General features: G+C 36.0%; 1 protein-coding gene across 1 annotated transcript in view; it reads right to left on the bottom strand.

Moving 5' to 3' along the window:
* Positions 1-26,840, bottom strand: part of DGKB (diacylglycerol kinase, beta 90kDa) — a 333,219-nt gene that overhangs the window by 61,898 nt on the left and 244,481 nt on the right. The window contains exons 22-23 of the mRNA XM_009894935.1: positions 22,556-22,646; positions 16,733-16,928 (exon numbers count right to left, since the gene is read on the bottom strand). Of these exons, the coding sequence (XP_009893237.1) occupies positions 16,733-16,928; positions 22,556-22,646 (287 nt within the window). The remainder of the gene's footprint in view (positions 1-16,732; positions 16,929-22,555; positions 22,647-26,840) is intronic.

Below are 26,840 nucleotides of genomic sequence, written 5' to 3'. Positions count from 1 at the left end.
TTCTGGTTAGCCTTAAAAGAAATAACTTCTGAACACCAATGTAATAAACAGACATACTACCAAATTGGTACAGGCAGTCTTAACAGAGTTTTGGAGGATGTTTTAAAAAGATAATAGGCCATTAAACATACTTTTTTCCTCATTAGTTTAATAAAATATCTCTTTTTCTTTTTTTTTAATAACAAAAATAAGAGTCATACTCAGAAATACGATATACAGAAAGACAAAGATAAAGAATTTGTAAATATAGTGCTAGTTTTACACCAGTGATATCCTTTGATTCTGGCCGAGTCAAATTAATGTAAAAGTGAACTTGATGAAGACATGAAACCTCTAATCATTCAAACAAGCAATTGCCATCCCACCTACAAAACTTCTGCTCCACAAAACCAAACGAAACTTTACCTAGACAAACATGGTCATAGCCCTTGTGATCTGTGTCTTTCCTGGTACTGCCAACAAATTGCCATGAATTTTCTGACATATGACTACTTCATAATTCAACACAGAATACAAGACACAACATGTTAAAAGAATTAGCTGAGCAGACAGTATTTCATAAAGGTGCACTCACATGAGTAGGAAGTGATATAAAAATTATCACTGGACCGACACAGTTAACATATGTAATGTCAAATTTTCATGCTTAGAATATGTCTGATGTAGTAAGAACATGCCTAAAGAATGAAAGACCAGCAACATTCTGTGTATCTCATACACCTTGGCAACTGGCCACAGCAGCTCAGAGCAGAGGGTAAATAGAAGCTGTTTAAGACTCCTTTCCCATGGAGATTTAGAGGGGCCAAAGAGAGATGCCCAGGTGAGAAAGCCTTGTCAGTCATTCATCTGCATTCTCTTTTCTCCGTAAGGGTAGTTTAAAGTATGAGGGGAATAAAGAGCAAGAAATATAACCGGAGCTCTTTCTAGTTGGGATATTTGGGATTTTCATATGCTGTACTGTAATCTCTTTTGTTCTTTTATTTTTACTAAACTGACTTTTTCATACATACAAGAATCATAACTGAAAAAATCCTGTACCAACACAATGAAATGCTTGAGTATGGGTCACCACCAAAGACAGTAATCAGCAGACCACGTTAATTTCAAACTCTATAAATATGTATCTTTTACAATTATTGTCACAGCAAGCAGTATTAGATTTGATGTTTAGTGTTCTTTCCTTCAAGAAGGAAAAAATTATTTCATAGAGGTCTGATCAGTGACCTCTTCATTCTTTATATTCAAGTAATTCTTTTGATACAATATAAGTAGAAAATTCATACACCTGGAAATCCCAAAAGAACAGAGTAATTTTATGTTTGTTTTTTTTTTTAAATATACATTGCAGGTACATGATTTCTTCCCTCTCTAGTAGGTTTCTGTAACCTGGATTTTTTTCCTTTACTTTTTATGTTAATATTAGATTGCCTCTTACTTTAAAATACAAGTTACATTTTAAAATACAAGCTACTGCAAAATAATATAGTTGTATACTGTCCTATCTTGTTAGTATTTGCACCCAGATAGGGCTTAGGCACTCATCAGACAAAGTTTTACAAATCTGGACACATGTATAAACAGAGCGACTACATCACAGTGATATTCAAACTAAGTCTTTGTTCCTCACTACAGAAAAGGGCCTGTAGGCTAAGAATATATAAAAGTAAACATCATATATGTCCTCCTGAATTGATATCTAAATAACTAGCTCCCATTTTGATAATTGAGTGGCAATTTTATAGCTCAAAAAGCATTGTCAGTATATATGAGACTAACTATACAAATTTTCACCTGTGGAAAACGAGTTTCACAAATTGCTTCAAACAGAGCTAGATTAATCAACTCCATCACCCCCCAAATTAATTATACAGCAATTATTTTCTGATGTTTTAAATGTCTTCTGATTACGTCTTACTCAGTAATTCTCAAAGTGTCTACATCTTAATATGATTTCCGATGTTAAAACAAAAATTTGCTGATTGTTTCTTACTAACATAACTTTTTCATGCTCTAAAGACTTAATCATCCATTTTAACAGTTCTTTGGTAATGGTTCTAAACATCCCCAAACTGGTGAAGAATATTTTTAACTGAATACATTTAAAAACTTGAGTCATTAAAAGTTTTTTTCCCACACAGACTAGAGAAAATGGCCACCTATGAGAAACTTTTGACTATCTGTAGAAGGTCACCTAAACTTGAGGCCCTTTGCACTCCAGGGAGTTCATTGCCATTATTTTCACAGGTCTGTAAGTCTTTTGGAATGAAGAGGTCCTAAACTTTCAGCCACTTCCTCAGAACAAAATAAAATTGAAATTAAAAGAGACATGAAGTAGGTCAATACGGAGAAGTGGAAAGACTTTAGAAGGAAAATTATATTCTTAAATGTATCTAGAGTCCAGACAAATGGAGGGCAGGCCTTCTAGAAGATACTATGGAGGGGTATACAGAAGCCCTTTCCAGAAGGCAAAGGCCGTTTCCAGAAGGCAAGTCCCCAGCAGAGAACTACTATTTCTAAGAGGGCAGCAGGAGCCTCTGGGATAGGACTGCTGGGTCAGCTAAGTCTATGACCGAGTGAATCAGAAGGATGAAAATAAAACAAATGACATACTGACTGCTTGAATTAGGGTTGCATATTTGCAGTATGAGATTGGATGACTTAACCTTGTATTCAAGACCCAAACCCTTTAGATTTTAGTAAATGAACTTTAGATCGTAAATTTTAGACTCTTCAGAGTGTAATTTCTAGACAAGCCCCTGAGCAACCTGATCTAATTAGACCTGCTTTGAGCAGAGAGCGTTGGTCTAGGTGACCTCTAGAGGCCCCTTCCAACCTAAATTATCCTTTGGCTCTGTGATTCTTCAAGCAAGAAACGTTCATTTGATCTGTGTTTATAAAGTGTCTAGTGTCTGAGATCTTCAGGTGTTACCACAGAACAAATAAATAATAATCACTAAGTGCCAATTTGTTCATGCAGTTCATATAAAGTAATACATGGAATGGTTTGGTCAGTGTCAGATTATCTACAGCATTCTAAAAAGGCTATTTTTTTCTTAAGCACATCACTTCCTTTCCTGTACTCAATAGTGTATTAGACCCACCCCCCCCAAGAAAAAAGAGGAAAAAAAAAAGGTACACAGACATCGTTTGTGATTTATTACAGATCCATGGCTGCTGTAGTCCATATTTTAAAGAAACTTTCTTACAGCTTGGCAGCTGAAGCCACTGGAAAACATAAGCAAGCCTTTCTGATAAGATGAAAAGAAGCTATTTAACCAGTAACTGGAGTCTTTAGTATAAAATAATGCACAGAGAAGGTTTTTACAAGTTCCATTGAGGATGTGCAAACCAGAAAAAGAAAATTCATCTCAAACCCATAATTTTACCACCTCTGCAGTGCTAACAACTATTAAAAGTTATTGTAAGTGTAAAGACATGTGTCTGAATATTGATAAGGAGGATGATGGGATAACTCCTGAGCCTTGCACAATGGACCTTTAAAATTGTTCAGTTAGCCTCTTGCAGATTTCTGCAGCATGGAATGCATTGCCAAGGGGACAACAAAGCCAACACAGCAGCTTTAAGCTGTGCCTTCTCAATATCAGGGAAAGAAGCACAGCCAGAAAATGTACTGCCTGAAGGAACCACCCACTGGGGCTATAGATAGGTAGCATGATTTAGTGCTATCAGAAATCACAACATATACAATAAATGGCAACATCTGTACCTACTTGGATTTTACAATTAAGCATATACCTCTGCTTTACTGCTATTTTTCTTATGTCCAATTTCAAGGACTTCCGATGATAATAAAACACCCTCCCACTGACACGTATGAAAGATAAGCAGCGTGTTTGTAACCCTGTTGCCTGGAAATAGTAGGTCCAGAAATAGTTGGCGCTAAACTTTAAATAAAATTATAGAACTCTTTCAACCTTTTACTCTCACTGTGTAAATGCGAAAGTATTGTAAATCTTGTTGACAGTTATTGCCATATCTATTGGCACACAGTCAGCAGCAGTTTGAAAAGTGTTGTGCAGCAGAGCTACTGCCCATTACCTGTCTCCCTATATTTTCTTACAATTTATTTTCACCCCAGCAGGCAGCACCTCACAATGCCATTAATTTGTTGGGCAGCTCATACTTTCCAATACAACCTACTTTACAATGTGCTCTTATAAACAACCTGGCGGTTTACTGGCAATGCTTAACAGTGTCAGGAGGGAGGCTGCGATTTAAAGGCAGCAGGTAAAAATGGAGCAGGTCACGGAGATGACGTAGTCTGACTGAACATCCTCTCCTTTAATTCAACATATCATCAGCACAAGCGCACAAAATCACCAGACTTACACTTGGTCTTCGTAAATACGTGATGGAACCAACGCTACTACCAAATAGTGCTTTTTGTTGGTGTGGTTGGATACTTGCTTTTGCTACACAGTATTCTGCTAATAGCATATTTGCTAGCTAATCATGGGTGCTTATATGAAGAAAACAAATGGAGAATGAGGAAAAAATATAATCTTTAAACTGACCAGAACAGCAAATATGAAAAAAAAACCCAAACTCTCTCCTCGCAGAGCAATTAGGCACAAGTAAAATACTTGCATGATTCCAATATACAGATACATCTATTTGAATACTTTGGTTAACACAAGTCTTTGTAGAGCGAGGAGAAAAAAAAAACCAGAACAAATTCAGCTTTTTTAATACAACAGACTGAACCTGACATTTTTGTTTTAATATATGCTTCTTTTTCCACATCTCTCTGTTTCATACACTAACACTAATTTTGTCCTGTAAATTCCACTTCTACCTCCAGTGAGTAATGCAAGCGTATATATACCCAACCTGTGGTCTTACTGGGTTCTTCATGTCACCTATATTTTTAGAACATTTTACTTATTTTTTATTAGTACTACTGAAGTGTGTATTAACTGAAGCTGTCTCTCCTGTTGTTACTCAAAATTAAATTGCTGTCAACCCAACACCTTTTGCAAACAGTCAAGGAACTTGAAATTTTCTATTAACAAGTAATAGAAAACTAGAATGGATCAGAGGATATGATTATGTGTTATAGCAGCCAAAAATGATCTGCTAGGCTATTCTATTTTTATTTCTGTATCTTTAATCTAAAGATTCAGGCACCTGGGGCAGGGTTAAATGAGCAAAGAATCCAAGTAATATGCTATCAGACATTCCAAGGGAATACTTGTCCGCCATTAAACAAATTGAATATTGCAGAATGGTTATTGCAGCTTTTTGTACAAAGGTCACAATATAAAACCATATGTTTGGCATCAGAAAATGTTACTGTAAATCTAAACCATATATGCACATATCAAGTCACATTTAGGATTTTGGTGGCTGGGGGTGCGTGTGTGTGTTGTCATGGTGGCAATCACCCACAACATTCACATGTGAAGAGAGCCTGAAAGGGTTAAAATTGTCTCAGTCTTAAATTCAACCAAGCTTTCTACTTCATTTTTATCATTTTCCATGTGCTTGCAGTGTTTTCTAATAACACACCAATTCCTTACCTCACATAGGAATCTAAATTACAATAATCATATGCATTCCTTTCCCCAAGAAAGGAAACACCTGTTGTAGTTAGTTAATTGTGGAGTTTTTGTAAGCTTTTGAAAGAAAAGTAACATTTACAAATAATTTATATCTGAAAAACTTCAGAAGCAGAGAAACACATGAATTATAAAACTAGTATGAAACTCAAAAACTATGTTGAGACAGTAACAGATGTTTTCACTTTGTTAATTAAAGAAAAACTGTGTATCAAAGTACCATAATAGGATATGGTTATTTTATAACTAAGATGGGGCTACTTTCTTTTCTCAGATGGGTTTAACACTTCTGTGATAATTGTTATTCATGCCATATAGCAGTAGAAAATAAAAATTAAGCCCTACAAAAATATGAGAATGTATGCTTCAGTAAAAAAAAAAAAAAATTCTAAAAAAATATGTAATTATATGTACATAAATCAATATATAATGTAGAAGATATATCCAACAAAGAATTTTTTAAATTCATTCACTTCTTTGTTATGGAATTCTTGCTGAAGCAGAGGAACAGGCACATATTTATGTGATTACAAAACCCAAAATGTCAATTAAACATATCTGTTTTTAAATATACACACATTCACATATTTATTTTTTTAATTGGAAACTTGGTAATTTTTTCTCATCCACATTTTGATATTTAGAAGATGTGAAATTCTGCCCTAAGATGTGGCACTTTATTATACATTTATATAAATTCAGTGTAATGACCCCAAAAAGAAGTTACGCCCTATGCTACTGCTCTTGTACAAATATCCACATTTGATGCATGGCATAATGAACTTTAAATAACAATTAATTGCCTGCTATACTAGCAAACTCTCAGTTCTAGACTGACCATGCCACACTGTTGCCTCTATGCTGGATGAGCTGCTGAAACATGGTAGCAAAGCTACAGTCAGAGCAAAGACCAACATGGAGAAAAGACACACGAAAGAGTTCAGGAAAGGCAAACTTTATCCTCTCCTGTCATGGATAAAAAAAGAGCTTATTATTATAGAGCTTTACATCCCGCCAGGTGTATTTTCAAATGAAAGTCAAATCTTTATGAAGGTAAATACTAGCAAAACTGTGGTATTTAGTACTAGAAATGGGAATTTAAAAAAATAAATAAATAACCAAAACAAAACCAAAAAACCCAACCTGGGTAAGCAGGTCAGTTTTGCTATGATGAAAAATGGTATTTGTTACTAACTACAGTGAGTAGGGGAAAAAAAAAATATCAAAATCTTTGGCTATTCCATTCACATCCCTTATTATTTACCATATTTTAGTAATGGCTGTCGCTAAGTAAGCACTCATTTACCTGGGTTAATAAGGTGCAAGAGTCATGAAGGGCTCCCAGCAAAGCAGAGTTAAGCACTGGGAGTACTGTGGCACAGGTCATATGAGCCTTCTGCACATGAGGTATGCCATAGGCTCTGCACAAGGTGTACATAAGGGCATATCCCTTGTTCCAGGTCAGACATACCCCAGCCTAAATTTACCCTGAACACTGTAGAGGAGCCTGAGCTGCTCTCAGGAGCTGGCCATACCAGCAAGGTGACATTTCCAACACTTAGCAGCCAAAGAGAGTCCCAGCAGGATATTGCATTAATGCCACTGACACAGATCTTGGCTTGATTATTTAGATGCTCCATTGTAGATGTGCCCTAAAAAAATACTTCTTGCTTGCTGCTTAACATGCCACCGTCCCACCCTTGCCTTGTTCTCTGTACAAACCAATTTACTGGGGCTTTTTTTATACAATAGCTAGAGTTAATTTCACCTACTGCATTTAATGTCATAGGAGTTATACGTGTAAATCCCTGTACTTAGAGATAAGATAGTCCTTTATGCCATTTTAATCAATCTTTGTCATGGGTATGTTACTTAATAGCTCTGTCTTCCTATAGAAAATGAGCAACTTAAGGGAAATGAAACTTTTCAAAGATACATTTTCCTTCTGGCAGTCTGTGAAATACACCATAATTATCCTCTTTCGATGAATAACGTTTGAAAGAAAATGAACATTCTGTGCACCAAAAGGTATAATACAATGACAATCTCAACTGCCTTGTAAATAAAAGGAAATTGTTTTTCTACTATGATCTATATTGCACAGAAACATATATACAAGCTTTATAAATACAAAACCAAATCAGACTATCGAGCCATTTTTCAAGGTCCTACTACTTCCTAATAACAATAAAATCAGTATTTCACAGCAACAAGGAATTGTATTTATATTTCTAAAAGATTCAAACTGTGTCATGAATTATGGACTCCATCCCCCAGGCTGACGGGCCTACTTGTACAAAGAAGGCGCCTGCTGAACACTGCAGCTCTTGAGTAAAAAAGGTATCTAGAGGAAAAGAGTCAACCCTAAAGATTAGCTGCTGGCAGGGCAAAAGGGGGTAAAAGGCTTTTTTAATAGCATAATCAAATCATGACTGTCCAGCCCACGTTCCCTTACTGGGAAAACCGTGCTATCTTTAATAGCTCGATAAAATGAATGTTTGCCTTTCAGATCTTACATGGGTGCAATGCAAATTTAACTACGTGGCTAGGACAAAGTGCCATTTACCCATCATTCCAGTGAACGTGCACACACAGTTAAAAATAAGGAGCCATAACCACATAATCTTGAGTAGCTAATACAGGACAAAGGCATTTGAACACCAACCCATCCCTCATAAACTCATCCAAAATCTTGGTTCTGATTTAGGAAAACTACCAGTGCCATCACTTTGTGATGTTGAGTACGTCAGCACCTTTCTCACCTCTACAGCATGTCTAAACTCACTACCCATTGCTTAAAGTAAAAGAAAAGAAGTGGGAACTTGTTAACGTGGAAAAACTGTGACATTTCTATCTTCCTTCCTTCCCCCTCTGTCCATCCCAAAATCACTGCCTCCACAGAGATAAGATACTGCTGATTAGTGGTAACACATCACAGTATGGAGCACTCTGTTCCACAGTTTCTAGAAGAACCACCAAAACCTGGGAACTACTACATCAGCAGAAGCAACTTCTCAGTTGCATCGTGCCTTAGGCAGGTCCTGGATTTGCAGGAACAGGGGCAAATTGGCAAGGGTTCCTTGCCCTTGCTGAATTTGTCACCTCACCAAAGACAGCGATCAACACCTCGCACGCTGGTGAGCTACACCATGCAGCTGCCCTCAGTGAGACAGCAGCTCCCACTGCCTATTGAGTTCTTGCTTGAGACATGGAGCAAAACACTCGGCATGGTGGCCGATTACTGCTGTTCGGCAGATAGAAGAGGCAACGCACAATGGCTGAATGCTGCAACACAGATGCACGCAAAAGAAACGGGATATTCAGCATCCCATTCACATTCTTAAAAGGAGGCAAAATAATGCAGTCCTAACTAAAGAGGGGCAGTATATAACACCACTGAATGCTACTCCATTTCCCACTGCTGCCCATACTACAACCCCCCCAGGCAGGGGTTCCCCTGCTCGAGTCTCCAGCACTTGGAAACTATACTCCAAGCAGGGTTTGCATACACTGGAAAGACAGCTCTTCTGCCATGGCTAATCTGCTGAGCAGAAAGGACGACTGCAGTGGTCATGAAAGACATGGGGACACATCAGCACCAGATCCATGCAAGAGATCAGCTCAACAAGGTTTATCTGACAGAGTGGTACGCGGTTTTTAAAGGACTGTTTATGTATTTAATGAGCTGTTGCCAGATGCAGCACATAGAGAAATTCAACTCACCTGGATGCTGGAATTCATCTCACCTAGTCAGCTGGAAGGGAGGTGTCCAACCTGGCCTATTACTTCGGCTCCACTTACAATAAATGGAGAGAGAGTTACCTCCAGCAAGCGTTTTATTCTGCCTACTTTAAACCCTTATTTGAGCATTGGATCAACACTCTTCTTGAGGTGATTCTATCTTTACTGGCTATGGAGTTGATTTTTAGACACTGGAGTTAATGGCACCCCAATCCTCACAAGGATTTGATTTACTGTACATACTCAACATAATGGAAACAAGATATCCCATGCATAAAATTGTGAAGTTTACGTTAAAGCTTCAATTTATGCTTTAAGATATTCAGAATAGCTATGGTGCATGCTTAGACAGGAAAAAAAAAAAGTATGAATAAATTTAGGATATTTTTTCTAATGTTTAAACTCTGAAGATGTATCTGGATTAGAAGAGTTAACTTTGCTATTTATTTAGGGGATATTTCTGTCTTTCTAGTTTCAATCGAGGATAGAAAACAAAGTACCAAAATCCATGAAAAATGCTGCTATTTTCAGAGCAATTGAACAAAACTTAGGAAAGAAATGAAAATTTCATACACAGATAATTTTGTGTTATTTTCCAAGCAGAGAAATTCAGGTATTTCAGCTAAATTAAGTGGATTTGAGAGACAAACATTCAAAGCATTTTAGTTTCATGCAACACTATAAATCACCGTGTATATGTTTCCTAAATTTACACCCTAGAAATAATTTCCACGTGGGTTTTATAGTAGTTTAAATTGAAATAATGCTGGATTCTTCTCCTGAACTTCATACACTTCATGCTCTCACCATATCTCATCAGAGTTTAGTCCTATTTCAATAGGCAGGCAAGGATGCATATGGGTACTTCTTCCTTTCTACCTTTTTTCGGGAACTAAGACACACTATCTGCCATAACCCTTTTAAATTTAGTTTATTTTACTGCTTATTAAGGAAACTCAGTTTCTTCTTTTTTTCTGATTTGCATGTTAGACAAGTTGCAGGTCTTGGGTTGTTTTCATTAGGAAAAGAACACCAATTTTGGATTTTCATTCTTCATGCTTCTTCCTTACCATTACAGAAATAAGATATTTTTCCTTAAATGTAGGAAGACTTGAACAGAAGGCAGTCTCTTTGCTTATCTAACAGTTTTATCATGAGAATTTGGCTGAGAAAGCCGTCTTTCTCTTCACTTTTTCTAAGAAATGCATCAACAGATTTTCTATTTCTGTGTTCGGTGCTTCCTCTTTTCCAGGTTCACTGTTCTTTTTCTGTTATTTTTCACAGAAATATAAACCTTTATGCATATTACCCTAAAAGGTATTTCCAACATATATGCCCTGCTTGTATCTTTGTTTTGGATAGAGACAAATACCTCAGTATGTGTAAAGACTTCCTGAAAAAGGACCATAAATGGTTTGCAAGCTATCTCAAATGCAAGTTGTTTATACACCCCTGTTATCTATTCTAGCGAGTTTGAGCCTAGCTCAGAACAGCTTGTAACTATTATTTCCTTTGATGTTTAACTGATTCAGTCACTGGTTTTCTTTAGTTATGCATATTTCTGCTTCCTTGAATTCTGAACACCAAATCCATCACCTCAAGTTCCTAAACACATATTGTCATTGACTTAAGTTCATTTACCTTTTTCTTTCTCTAAAGTAACACAAATGACCCACAACACTGATTACCAAAATTGGTAGAACTTGGTTATATCACTACTATTTGCTTTCATCAAACTATATATCTAGGTAGGATTGTTGAGGCAGCAATTAAATTATTTTTCTTAGACACTCTGTCTAAACAACATTGTTTCTATAAACTGAACGTCTTAACATAGACCAGCTATGAACTAGCTGTAATTAGTTATTTTCCTCTGTGGTAATGTATCTGTGGCTATGTTACCCAAAACTGTTTAAACAAGACACAAAATAGTGGCAATTACCTTATCTAGCCATTACATTATCCATAGCATTCAATAAAAATATTATTATACAGTTCATTATACATGTCTTGTGCCATGTCATAAATAACCTAAAGTCTACCAATACTGAATACGCACTGTGTGTATATTGTGTATATAGAACACAGTTTCTAACTTTTTCAGCTTATAAAATTAATTCACATTTAGAAATCTTGAAATTCATAACCTGTCAAAATTTTAAATTTAGAGAATTATAAACAGCAAAGAGAAGTCACCTGGCCAGAGTGCAGTTTATAAAAGACTTCCATAAATTAAATTAGTCTGCTAGCCCGCAAACTTTATAAGTTGTTCAGAGAACTCTCATCAGGAATCCCTCAACTATGGGAAGCTTGGGATAAGACTCTCCCCCTCCCCCGTAGAGTGGAATTTGACACCTAACAAGAAAGGCATTTTCTCCTCTGACTATGTATAGATATTTTGAAGTGTTTTAGGGTCTTCACACTTTTAACTGTAGTGAACTGTCTGTATACACGTTATTCTATTTCCAAAACTTCTGCATTTCCATTCAGAAAGTCACAATGCAGTTATTATCAGAGATTTCCACATGAAGTTATTGAGTCGTATTGGCAAGCACGGTTTATGCCGAGGTGCCGTGACATGAATGCACATTGTCTTCAATTAGTCTAGTAGTCTGGCATGTCGCTGTGTAATAGGGCACTGCAGCTTTTTTAACAAGCTGCACAGATCAACTTGATAAATACTTGGTTAAATACCAGTGTGCCTGGTGATGTACAAAATAAACATGAAGAAAGTATTGCACTGAAATATTTATAGTCTAAAGGTTTCATCCATTAATAGTTCATACATATTGTCTTCAAGAATGAGTCCATTGAGGTGACTGGAACTACCCATGCAAAAACACGTTATATATATGTTTGCAATAAAGTCTTAAGAGACTTCAAACTTTAAAAGAGACTCCATTTTGGAACAGGGCTCTTACTGAACTTCAGCCATGAAAGCAAATCAAAGCATGACAACATCCACCCAAAAGGAATCCTACTCCACTCAGCAAAAAGTTTACTAGAGAGATTTTCGAAAGAATGGTTTCCTTTTTGTCACAAAAGGTTTGGAAATTTTATTTAGTATTTCTGTGAAAAAGAAAATTTTGCTGTTTAACACTTAAGTGGTACAAATTTCATGTAAGATATGTTGCCATGATTCAACTTATGTTTTGGATGCAATTTCCAAACAAGTAGCTCAGTTATTTACATTTACGTTTCTCAACTCATACTTTAGTTTCTATGCAGTTTGTTCATCTTTTTAAAGCACTGATTTTTGGCATTTATCAATATCTGTATATATCCAAACAAAAATCCTGTCTAAATAATGTTCAAGCATAGTGCAGAGTTACATCTAAAATCTGTATTTAGAAAAAAGTGATTGTGGAAAGATATATAATAGATATGTACATACTAGATTTTAAAATGAAACAACAAATGGAAAAATTGCAAGTGTCAGATTCATAAAGTCAAAATAATAATTAAATCACCTACTTTCATGAATTTTCACATATATTTGTAGTCATATTTTTTCCTAATGCATTGATTTTGTGCAATAGAACTGATAATGATACATTAGAAATGAAAATGAAATTAAATTAGAAAAAAATAATCTGATTTTTACTCTAATAACATTTGTTAAAAGACCCTCTATACTTCTGCACAGGAGCTGAAATGAAAACTGTAGTATTTTTTTCCATTAACAAAGAATGGGATAATATTTAGTACATTACAGCTAAATAAGGTTTTCTTTCCAATGAGTTATAAGTTAATCAGACAAATATATGTTTTATAGGAAAATATCAAAGCCAGTTACTAGTTAGATAGAAAAACGATACACACACAGACACACATACCTACACACTGTCAGTGCCAACTTTTGATCTTTAGCGTACATGCACAACTCCTAATGAGATAAGCAGGGAATGTATTTAAATAGTGCACATTTTAAATTGCTACATTTCAATATATTGTACACATAATCAGATTCTTTTCCAAGCAGGTGTCCATCTGATTACTTCAAGACCTAATTGTGTTCTGGCTATTGAGTATGTAGAGGTGGATAATGGGAAGGGCAAAGAAAATACACACCTTTTTGCATCAACAGGTGACAACAGCAAATAGGGGAAAAAAAAATAGAGGGGAGTAAGCTCAGAGGAATATACCTTCCCTGACTTGTAGAGATATATAAGAAAGAAAAAAATATTTGGCAGAACTTTAACCCTTTTTCCTGCAGTGAGGATCATGCTGCATGGACATGGCTCATGTTAGGCAATACACACAAAAGCAGAGGGACGATAGCAGCAGGACCTCACAGAGGTTTCTTCTTCTTTGAAATTTCTCAAAGTCATGCCAGGGCTGTTCCGAGAGGAGCAACACAACATGCTCAGGGGCAACAAACTGCCCAGAGTGAGGACACAGCTTTCACTAGTCCATGCAAGTATCTCATTTAAGGATTCAGACTTTGAATACTAAACTTCAATTCATGTATTTATGGTCAAGTTATAAACCCATAAAATGAGAGAGACAAGAAGAATATGGATTGATATATAGCTAAAAAACCCCACAGTTGCACTGAGACTGAAAAAGACTAAAACTAAATGTGCATGCCACTCAGAAATCCCATGTAAGAGGATTAGATTAAAAAAAAACAACAAAACAAACAAAAAAAACCCAAACAAACACCAAAATCCAAAACTCAACACCAAAATCTGATATATATATATCAATATGAAAGATAAGGATGTTTGACTACTGTCTCCTGAGAAATGCAATGTTTAGTTGTCAAGTGATTAGATGCTTTATTTGGACATAAAACGAACTGCAAGGATATTTATTCAGAATAAGTAAATAAATAAACAGAAGTTAACAGGGAGGTATGTCTTTACCACAATTCTCAATACAGCAATACCTATTTCTGCACCAGGCGTTAACATTTTGTAAGACTTTTTCTTCAAACCAAAAAGTCCGATCCAAGCATAGTTAAGAAAACAATTAGCTCGACAATATAGGGCTCTCAAATATGCTTATACAAAGCTAGTGAAGGAATCAGTGTTTCAGAAGTGACAGGCAGTGAGTTATTTCTGCAGTGGATAGATTTAGATTTGTCAAAACTATTTGAGAAGCCTAGACATAAAATTGATTTAATTCCATTATTCAGCAATAATCTTGAATACTGAGATGAAGCAGCACACTCTAACCTAGGAACCTATCTTAGCTAGCAAAATTAAGTGACTGTTCTTTGCTCTATAAAATAGGAGTGGATCTATACAGCAAATCAGTTGCTTCTCAAATGTTCACATCACGTTCATTTTGGAGTTTGACTTTGAGTTGTGTAAACCTGAACATCCATTTGCAGTCAGAGCATGTGCCCCCCTCCATTTAAAAGGAATCCAGTTTGCATGCTCAAGACTGCTCAGTATTGCAAACTGGAACGCAATAAACATGGACTACTCAGAAATCCAAGATGTGTACTCCCGTTAAGCACTAAAATGCTACTGTAGATGCAACCAATAATACAATCCACGTACTCAGTGACAAGACAAAGGCCCTCTAGCTTATGATATTGAGAAGCCAATCTCTGCTTTGAAATTGCCTTTTGGTTGAAGCTACTTCCATCCACAGTGCATATAAAGTGACTAGAATCTAAGTTACGAGACTAGTTTTTCTAAATTAAGGTGCTTAATGCCTACATTATGAACACCAAAAGATAATGTAGGATCTTCTGTTCAGTCTAAAATTTTTACTATTATTTTATTTTTTCCTGTCCAGGAAAATGGAAGTGGAGTGTAGCAATGCCCCTCTAATACATCAAAAATAGTCATAGTTTGAAATCACTGTTACATAGGTATCAAATCATAGAATCACAGAACAGTTGAGGTTGGAAGGGACCTTAAAGATCATCTAGTTCCAACCCCCCTGACACGGGCAGGGACACCTCCCACTAGACCAGGTTGCTCAAAGCCCCATCCAGCCTGGCCTTGAACACCTCCAGGGATGGGCCCTCCACAACTTCCCTGGGCAACCTGTTCCAGTGCCTCACCATCTTCAGAGTGAAAATATTTTTCCTAATATCTATTTTAAATCTACCCTCTTTCAGTTTGAAGCCATTACCCCTCGTCCTACATAAGTAACTTCAATACATTCATGCATAACCTCAATAATTAAAGAGGTTATAACATCTTGCTTCTTTACTATTAAAAGCGTGAAATATCCTGTCTCCCTATGTTCAGAAGCAACACAAAAGGCAAAATTTTGGCTAGTGCATTACCCAATAGCCTGCCTCCATCTCTTGAACATCAGGACATAATACAGAAATTGTAGCATATGCAGAAGCTTAGCAGTTGATAAGACTTCAGCTGACAGAGTGTATTTGTAAGTTACTTCAAAATACTGAGAGCATAAGTCAAATTGCTAAAACACATAGAAATTTTGAGTCCTAGTACATATTGCAACCTCCAAGCCACAGAAAACAAAACTTCTGTCATCCAGATAAATTACCTGGATTAACATGACAACACATATTACTTATCTAAGATATAACTAGTGACTTAAAAATTACTGCTGATGAAATGTAAAAAATAGGATATCCAAAACCAGTAAAAGGATCACAGTAACATCAGACAGTTAAGTTCTGATATTTATTCAGTCTGAATAAGGTGGAGAAGCAGGAGATATTTTTCTCCATAGCATTAAAACAGGGTAAAAAAAAGAGTTTGCAAAGTCTGGTCTCTTCATCCCTTGTTGTGAACAGAACAATGTTTTATGATCACTAGAACTTATGATATGCAGTGATGTTACAATGCGTAGAATAGAGTACTGTTTACTGTAGGTTTTGTCAAAAGTTATGATTAGTAAAAAAATTTATGGATCAAATGCATCTAATCACCAGGAAAGTGAGAAAGAGAGACCTGAAAGGATGGATCACACCCATGCAAGCGAGCTACAGCATTTGAATTCAAGGATTGCACATAACATCACAGTATAGTAACATAAAATGTATAGTCAGCTTGCTTTTGTTACTCTGAAGTAATTTTCCACAGTCTCAGGCCAAATTTTGTTAGAAACAGGGAATGATTATCCCCACGTTTTATGCATGCTGACATTAAGAAGCATTATAAATGCTCAGTAAGCATTTTCCGACTCCAAAAACTCCAGGTACTTCTAGACTGAATATCGTAGTAGCAAACAGTACCCCATGGTGTGCTTAGTCTGCTTAAGAGGTAACATCAGAGGCATGTTTGCAAGTATATAGACTTTAATTGTCAGCATGTCTTTGTTTATGCCTTTGCTCTAGTGCTTCCCATCAGAAAAGCTAAATGCACAAGAAAAGAAATAGCTAAGAACTGTCTATCCTTTTTCTTGACAAGAGGCAATACAAGGGCAATTATACTGGATGGAGCCAGCTAGCCTATATTAATCCGTAAGCTTACCTTGGCATACAAACTTCAATTCCTTGGCATCTGTGACAGTGGTTCTTTTATCTGACCTCTTCTTTTCTGTCCGACGGTGGCTACGTCTTTTCTTTGTCTCTCCCCAAAGATTCGATCCACCATGCATGCTTGGGATGTTCAGAATGGCAATTCCTTCCAGAGAAATATTGATTAAGTCTAGCTGAATTCCATCACACTGATTAGCAAGGAGAAAAAAGGAAAGGAAAATAAAAAAAAAAGAGAGAGAAAGCAGTAAAAGAGAAAGAAAAGTCAGAATGTTCTACCTATCAAATATTTTTCTTCAGCAATTCATCATTCTTAACACTGTTAATAGGTTATTCAATGTTTACACCTAAGATATATACTTATATCTGGAAAGGAGGTATGAGGTAGGAACAGATCCTCATTCAGAAGGCAAAACATGCTTCCTATTCAGCTTGTGATTGCTTAAGTGTGGAACCATTTGGTAGAGCCATACTGTTATCTGAGAGCTCTTCATTGACCCAAGTGAAATATATTTGTAGCTGCACTACAGCTATTAGCAGGAAAACATTTATACTGCAAAAAATTTCTGTAGCAATAAGTGGAGGCTTTTTTTTACCTGTTCCAGCTAAATTGTCTGTCTTATGATTTTGCAATGTTATTTGTCATTAAACACCTGAGTCCCTTCAACATGAAACCAAATATAAAAGCCCCTGTATAATAAGCCTATATAGCTTCATGAGAAAGGGTGTAAGCAGGCCCCGAGAGCACAGAACACACCAATATTAGTATCAATCCAAAGGCACAGCTGGCACATTAGCATAGGGTTATGCCTGACTAATGGCTCTTACTGAGAGGTAAGTTTAGTAAAATTGGGTACAGCAAAGTGCAGATGCAGAAGCAGCACTTCTTATCCCAGAAACTCCCTCAGCCAGTTCTCTGAAATAGGCAGCACTGCCAAAGGAAAACACTGGATATGGAGCTAAAGAAGAGGTATGAGTGCTCTAAAAGCCTTCCAATACTCACTGGACACACAGAAGAAATCTTACTCTGCAGGACAGTCCCTTCAGCGATGGATTCATTACTGTAGGGCACCTTGTGTCACTTACATGTATTTCTCCTGCTTCCTACAGCAACACTGGACATTGAGGCATTTTACAGGTGTACATTCCTTTGCTAAATGTGGCTTCAAATTATACCTTATAAAAGGACCGTAATTTTCATTTCCAGAGGAATGGTTCAGGGGCCTTAACTTATCAGCCTGTTTAGTGACAAACTGCAGCATCTTCTCAGGTGGCAAAAACCTACAACATTTGTAAACACAGTTCACCTGACACATATTGGATGAGATGTACCTAGTTGATAGGATGCACCTAGCTTCCATAAGACTGTTATTTACTCATGCTAAGTCCTCCTCCCCACCCATATTGTTTTAGGATCAGGAGAAGATCCTAACCCATATAAAACATAGCAAAATACTGAAGAACCTCCCCAGAAGAAAAAAAAGACCCAACTTCAGCTAACTACAGTTGAATCTGCAGGTGGAAGGCAAAGCATCCAGTTCTACTTATTAATTCACTGAACCACCCAAAGTTCCCAGGATTTATATACTTGTACCTTGGCTAGAGGTAGATTAGCTTCATGCCTCACAACATAGCTGGAGTATGTAGATATCCTGGCAAGTCAGATGCACCTTATAGTGTATAGCAGCATATTTTTAAAACATTAGATCCTATTCTTGCAGTGTTCTGCAAGCCAGAACACTGGGGGTCCAGTCATGCATTTAAAACTGATTAAGGGTCTTATTTTGTAATTCCAGTATACAATAATCAGGAAGAAAACTGGAAAAATAATTAAGCATGGTTCAGTAACAGTCCACTGACATCTTGCAGCTTGCTGCTCTGTGGGTCACTGGCACTTTTTGCTCTCTGCCTAAGCCTTTATCACAGCTTTGAAGGAGAAAAAGAAAGTACAACTCAAAAGTAACTGTGCATAATTATTTGTTTACCCTGAAACTTTCTAAGATGTCAAAACAGAACTGTGTTATAATGCATACTCTGCATCTTCTTAGTTCTTCTAAGAAGAGTGCAAATCTGGAGAGAGAACATTTTCAACATTAAGGTTTCCATTTCATATTTGCTCCTCAAGAATGAAATTTTAAACCTGTGGATTATATTTATATAGAGAAACCTTTAAAGTCAAAAGACGTATTTGGAAGTGAGTTGACAGTTGTGGCAACTACTGTAATTGAAAGTGTAACTTTTTAATCACACTTTTCTTACAAGAAAAAAGGCATGGGTCTTCACTGTTATTTTGGAAGAAAATTCTTGGTTCCCCTTTATATTTTATATGTATTAAATATTAAGATGATTTATTTTACTAAAAATTCTGCTCATGTGTATGCTCACTTACTGCTATACATTCTAGATAAACAGATATTAATTTCATAATTAAAAGTAATCTTGTGTAAATACCCTGCAGGCCTCAATGAATCAAACACATACTGTGTGTCAGGCCTCCCACTGTCTTCAAGTGGAATGTACTGGCTGGATAATTAGATAGTACATATTTTTTAACCTTATTTGCATGCATATTATATCTTTTGCACACTGACAAGCAGCAGTAACAACAAAAGTCAGATTACCACAGGGAATTCCCACAAAGAAGTCTTCATTCCTTATAATTTGCAGCCTAAATTAAAATAATTTGATCTTTGACAAGGATGAAATGTCAAGCAGAAGGGGGTCCTCTACAAGCCACGGCCTGTGGCTTCTGAAATCTGCCTAATTTATGTCAGTCACTTCTTAATACATATTTAAGTATTACACGAGAAAGATGATAAATATGCAATCTGACACCTTTGGTATTTCCCTGCTGTTAATTTATAAAGGTCTGGCGTCCCCCAAACTGACTGGAATTATTTAAATAAAAGAAGAATTGTGAAATAGGATGGCGCAGGGTCTGGCTTCCATTTTCACTCAATATTGAACACAGCAGGTAGTACACTAAGACAATTATTTGACTAGGCCTCAGAATCCCACAGTGACGAGGAACTTTCTGAATTAGTAAAGGAGAATTTCTTTTGTTCATACACAGACAAGAAGTTTGCGCTACAGGTAGCCCTGCGTTGTCCTAACACATTCATACACTACAACAACAAAACACGGATGTGTTCCGCTCCTTTTCTTTTCCTTTTATTTTTTATTTCAAATAATGCAACGGTGCTGCTAAAAATAAAAGCATACTTGTAGAATGCGGAGCATGCCTACCTAGATTAGAAATAAACACTAGCACTTCTATTTCTTTTTTGCCTTCAATCCTGGACTCAGTCTCTTTTCAGGCATTATCTTTTACTCTTCATTCATTAGATCAAAATTTTTTCAGATCATCTCGAAGTTGAGAACATATCCATGCCTGAAAACAGCTGAGACTAAGGCTTTGCTGTGTAACCAAGAGCAGTATCATCCAAGACTACATGATTCTTTAAATCCTTTTCCCCACCCATTAACAGCAGGTGGTATGGCAGGCTTCCTCTTGTCCCATGATGCTTTTACAGCACTGCAGATATGGACCATGCCATCTCCACTTACACTGGATCTATGCATACTCTCTTTAAATACTCTTCACACACTTTCCTTTTTTTCTGAAGCGGAAATAAAGTATAAGTGCTCTAAATTGGAAAGTCTTAAGCCTCATTTACTGACATATTATTATTAAAAAATAAATACTTTATTTGGCCCCCCCCCCTTTTTTTTTCTCCTTTAGAACCTATGTTTTTCTCCCCAACTTCTTGAATCCCAATTTGGAAATAAAACCACACCTTATTCTGGATAACATAAGAATTTAGTGTCTAAACTTTGTTCTGCATCTCACACAGAAGAAAATATACAGAACGTAAGAGACATGAATGTATATCAGGAAAGCCAAGCTTAATTAGTTTAGAAATCAAACACAGGGTTTGCCCACAGAGTGTTTGATCACTGTCTCCCAGCTCAGAGATACGGATCCCTAATCTTCGTAAGCTTTGTTAATTCAAAACTTGGCTGTAGAGCAAACGCATTCTTTGTGCCTTTTATTCAGAGTGAAATGTGGTATTGTACACCAAGCTCTCATTTACAGCAACATCCCCAAGCAAGGGGCAGCAGGTTAAAAATCAGATGGAAACAGTGATACTCCCAAGTGTTTATAACGTTCAAAGAAGAATCATTAGATACAAGCATACTGGCAAGCATTGTTCATTTAAATGTAATTTACTCATTGTAAATAAATCTGTAAATAACTACCACCTAACACTTCTTGTGTAAACATTTTGGAAACTATTTCCTCTATGGTTTTTGTTCCTAATTGTAGGGCTAATGATAATGACCAGAATAGATGAAGTGAATATTAACAAACATGTCTCATATACTGGCAAAGTAATGCTTCATTGGTAATAACAGTGTTATTGATATGAATTGGTAATAATTATACAACTGGTATCGCCAGCATCAGAGACTTGTATGCATACTTGTTTGCTTTGGAATGTTAACATTTCATCACCCTTTCAATGGTTGCAATTCAATGTTTTGAGATCATCACATCTTACAGGCTATGTAAGATTTTTGCTGCATGGAAATATTTTATTGGGAAAGCCTGCTCTTCAATTTGTATTTAATCAAAAGGTACATTTAGCTTGCGGTATATTCAAATTAAATCAGGTAGGCATTTCTTCCAATAACTCATCAAATATTTTCAGGCTACATGTACTTAAACTCAAATGTGTGAAGCACTGTCTTGGGAAGCAATGGGGTTTTTTGTTTGTGTGTTTGTTTGGTTTTTTAATTATTTTTTTTTTTAATCTGTGTGTGGCACATGCTTCCACTTTAAAAAGAAACATAACAACATAACAGGCAAGTCTGGCACTACAGGTCTAACAGTTTCATTCTCAGTATTCTTTGTTACTGTTCTACTGCCAGATCCATGGTCCCTTCAGATCATTTCAGACTTCGCCTTTCAGGAGGCTTTGACCAGACTCTCATAGCTCTCACCATACTGCTCTGAGTGCCTCATGCTACTATACAAATACACCATTGACATGTGCAGTTTCTCATTACTATTGGAAAGGAAAAGCACCATAATCTTCTTGAGAAATGATTTCATTATTTAACTTAAATTCCCAGGTTTGTACCTTCACTCATTTCATATTTTTCATTTACTTATTTATAAATATCAGCTCCCCAAACAGTTTATGTAATGTAGCCACTTATTCTATCAGCCATCAAAGTAGCAGTGGCACATTATTTTAAATTCCTATTTTGTCTGTAACTATCCTGTGTCTTTTCAGTTAATGTTCAATGTATAATGGAAAGATGACCCCTTGTGCAGAAAGAAAAGCTATTTAATGAAGGGGAATGATTCCAAAAAATATATATTCTTTAACCTTTATTCAGGAAAGTAAGTACAATTTTAGGGAATTGAGTTTTAAAGGTTATAAAAACTTGGGACCTAGAAATAATAAGATTTTTTTTTTTTATTTTAATCCTGTAGCAGCTCTCACTCCCTCCGACAGTCTTTCATTTTTCCATCTGACCTAGCCACACTCCCTATTGATTTCTAATGTTATATTTCACCTCTTGACCTCGTCTACTGTATTAAGACTTCACTAATCATCAAACTGAACTTTGTTCCAGTGTGCAGGGCTATACTACAAATAGACATGATAAAAATAATATTTTGGAATATAGGGTCGAAAGGATGTGCACTGCTTTGCCTTGTTGGATTCAGGCATTCTGCACCCTTGCTCCCTGCATTTCAGCCAAACTAGTGACATTTCAAGGATAAATGCAACAATTAGTTTCTTACTTCTATTTCTACAGATTCATGCAGCTTCTTACAGGTGGCTGAGAAAGTTTCCGAAGTGCCAAATTCAAAATACCAAAATTTGTTCTTCATTCTGAAACAAGAAAAAAAGAAAAGAAAAAAGAAAGATCTTATTCACTATTAATATGTGACAAAAGTGATCATTCTGTCTTCCCTTATAAGTAATGGCAAAGGCTTGGGAACATGTGACATCCCATTTGAAATAGATGAGCTCATAATTTTCAAAGCTTAAATGTTGGTGTCAAGTTGTATGATATCCCCTAAAGGGATAACAGGAATGTGTTGAACTGACAGGTTCAAATGTACCTTTGACTTCTCTTTTTCAGTGACTATCAGAATATTTTTTGTCACTTAACCAGTGACATGCCTCAGAAAAATGTATTGATTTTATTTCATGTTTTACACCTACTATACAATTTCTGATTCATGGTCAAAATCTCTACCCTGCGGAGTACTCGAATGTGCGAGCAGGGCACTCCCATCACGAAGAAGAGCCAAGACAAAAATGTAGTTTGCCTTAAGTTAGCTAAAGGGAAAGGTAAAAGCTTATTGTTCATGATGACAGATGAGGTATTCAAAGAAAATAAAAATTCCAGCTCTAACAATTGTTAGATATTTTGCAGTAGAAGAGCTGTAATATCAGGTAATTAACTCATAGAGACATTTTAAATAGGTGATGGGACCAGCATCTTGAAGTTCATTAACAGTTTCTACAGAAAAATAAAACTGGATATAAATGCTAGTAAATTGCTTAGTTTAACATGACAGCAGGCAGAGATTACACTTTTTTCTTCTTAAATACATAAAGACTGCACTTCTGTTTTACCAGATTTATTGCATACTGTTAAATACAATCAGGACAACAGCAGTACCATTTCAAATAAGTATGTGCAGTTTTGTTTAACTCTCATGAGTAATTATTATTCTGTAACAAAACAAGAAGCTAAACTGAAAAAAAAAAAGACACCGAATTAAAATTCATTATTCACACTTAAGAATCAGACATGAACACAGTTCATCCACTTGTATAAACTGTTTTCTGACACAGACACAGCACAGTGTGCTTGGAACTTGAAAATGGGTTTGCATGAGCTAGAAGTGGAGAAGAGTGAAACGCAGATGTAGGTGACTGTCAAACATTCCAGCAAAAGTACAAATCTTACCTTTGGTACTTATTTCAAATTACACATAAAAGTCTACTTAGTAGCTCTTCAAGTCCACTTAATGGCTTTTAGAGTCACAAAAGGAGAAGGGGCACTACAGCACTGGCCATTCCCAGAAACCTGCTGGCATGGGAGCTAGCAGTTCCTGGTGCAGTACCAGAGGTGTGTAAGGATGCCCAACTTGGCAGCCTGCACGGGGTGGGGAACAGAAGAATAATAAGAGAGAAACGGGCACATTTCTCAAGAAAAAGTTACAGGCATTTCCAAAGGTTTTTGCACACAAAATCTGAAAATGTTTCAGACCTGTTTTTGAGAACTGCTTTTGGGATAAATGGCATATTCTCAAAAGAACTCCAACAACCAGAAGGGCTCAGATCAGATTCAGCTTCCAGACTCGGAGATTCTGTGAGTGGAAGTGATCTGATGTATGTTCCTTCTACACCTGCAGTTTCTGTAGCATACTGACATGCTGACCTGGGATCAACTGCTCTATTTATGCCAATGTACATGAAGAAATGTAGAGCCCTTTAATGTCCAAACAAGTGTGAACAAAATACTGAAATCCTTTTGGGTCCCTTTGGAAAATCTGAATGTAGCTATTTTCCTGCTACTTTCTACACAGGGACGATGAATAATGAAACAATAATAAAAAAACCCCAAACCAACTGATGTAAGTATTCAGAAAAATACTTTGTCATTTCTTATGATCTTCTTATTAAGACCAACAAGCCTTTGCCATCTTCTCCTTTGAGAGCCTTTCCTCTTGATAGTCAGTTATTTTTACCTCAAATGAAGCATCTTTTTCTTTACTGAAAAGCCTGCTTTAAATTGACTTCTTAGCACTGTATATAATAAACTCTTTGACTTGCACAACGATAACATAGATATATTTTAGAGTCTTTCAGAATACATTGTGTCACATTCATGTATGTTGAGTTCAGCAAAATAAAACCCAGCCTTGTCAGTGCACTCAAGGTTTACTAGAACATTTAGATCTATAAATCAAAACCTTGTAAATTGCATGACAGAAGATTAAGTACATTTATCAGGTGAGGTTTTGATGGTAGATTTATTTCTTGCCATTGTGATATACCCTGTAAGATTCCATTAGGCCCAAAAATATAATCTTGTGAGCTTGTCCTCCTTTTCCTAGTTGACTATATCTGTTTTTAAGGACAGAAAGACAACCTACTTCTCCAGTACAAAGATAGATGTGGATGATACAAATAATTTTATTCTTCATTTTCAAAAGGATTTACCAACTCCCTTTACCAGCTATGAAACAGATTAGATCGCATGCTTTTAGCCAAATGCACTATATTTTTCATTGAACAGAAAACATGTTCAATGTTTTCTCATGTTCTCATGTGCACAAACCAAAGTTAAATGTAAAGAAATCAAGACAAGTTATACTAAGGTTTCCATAAGCAAGACAACTCTTATTATAAGAGTAAATATTGTAATTTTTCTAACAAAAAAATCTCTAAATTCCTATCTTCTACTTGCATTCCTCTTTCAAACAGGTGAAGCTTATCTGTTATCAAGACAGCAGCAAATAGTAGAAGAGTCCATTTAGAAGATTAATGAACTGTTCTCATGGCCGTTCTAATTTCTTTCACAATGGTATAAGTAAATTTGGTAAACAAATACATATTTAATGACAATTTTGCAGTGTTAAAACTAAGAAACTGAATCACAGGCTGCTGTCATGTCTATTTGCTCTCTCCTAGAGGAACTGATAATTTAGACTTGTTCCAACTTTTAATAAGAGATCATAAAAACAAAGAGGAAGTCTGTTTCAGTAAAAAAAAAAAAGTGTTATACAGTAGCACTTTTTACAACACTGGTTTTGTTGCAATAGATTATTTTACAGGATGGTGTTTTTGTATATGTTTCAAAGTGCATAGTTAAACTCTTAAACAACTTTGTGTTTGAAAACACAATATACATAAAACATCAATCATGATTAAAGACTGACCTATCTAATCTTGCTATTGGATTACAGTATGTCAAACTATATACAGACTATGGATGTAGGAACAACAAAACAAAACTGTACTTCAAGAGCCTAAACACCTTTTATGCCGGCGGTGTTCCACACCCTCTATGCTGGCGGTGTTCCACACCCTCAAGTATCGCTCAATTTTCTGGTAAGAGGAATGATCTTCTTAAACAGGGATGAAACAAATTGGCAAGACAGTACTGGATGGTTAATACTGCCATTTCTTACAGTGTTTCTATACTGTGGATAAATATCAGACTTACAAACTTGGATATGTTTCTTGGAAAAGTTCAGGCTAATATTTGGTAATCAGGCAAAATGATCAAAATAGTCTGTGATATGGGTTTGCTCCATTATCAGTTAATCAGAAACCCCCCTACTGCTAAAACTATTTTATATAACCTTTCTGATTAAGCAATTACAAGGCATGTCATTGAAAAATTGTCCTGTATCTAAATATGGAAATAGTAAATACTTTATTCTACACCTGAAGAGCATCTATGCTTCATTCCAGTGCGCACACACTGTCACAACGTGCACAACAATAGACCAGCTATAGGCTGCTAATAAAAGGTCACGACAATAAGACAAGAGTATCTTTAAACTTAAGAATCAAATTCATATTCTGGTTCTAAGGGTATACAGTTGGGGCAATCACCTATTGCTACATTTGCAAGTTTGTCACACTTTCTACCACATTTCATTCACATTTCTTATATTTACTACTTGTATTTATCATATTTATTTCTACTTTATTTTAGTTATGCAGTGTCATGCTTCAACGACTTGAGCTAAAAATTTCTATATCAGGAAATTTCTGACTGCAATTTTAATAAAATTTCAGCTAAAACACTTTGACCATATTTGAAAATCACTGGAGAAAGCCATGTGTATTTGCTTATATTAAGTGTGTTGGATAACATACACTTTGAACTGGTTTAGTACAGCTACACTTTCTGAGCAGAGATTTTAAATTTAGCACAAGGATAACCTTGCATTCAAGATTATACCTCTGGCCATCTGCGTGAAAATACATACAGATTTTAACTACATTATGACCATTTGGAAATACAGTCTGAGAAAGCTTTGTTTGCAGTATTCT

This window comes from Charadrius vociferus, unplaced genomic scaffold (assembly GCF_000708025.1).
Source record: "Charadrius vociferus isolate BGI_N301 unplaced genomic scaffold, ASM70802v2 scaffold181, whole genome shotgun sequence".
Classification (NCBI taxonomy): domain Eukaryota; kingdom Metazoa; phylum Chordata; class Aves; order Charadriiformes; family Charadriidae; genus Charadrius; species Charadrius vociferus.
The sequence above is the reverse complement of the archived record's forward strand: the minus strand, read 5'-3'. Positions and strand labels throughout refer to the sequence as shown.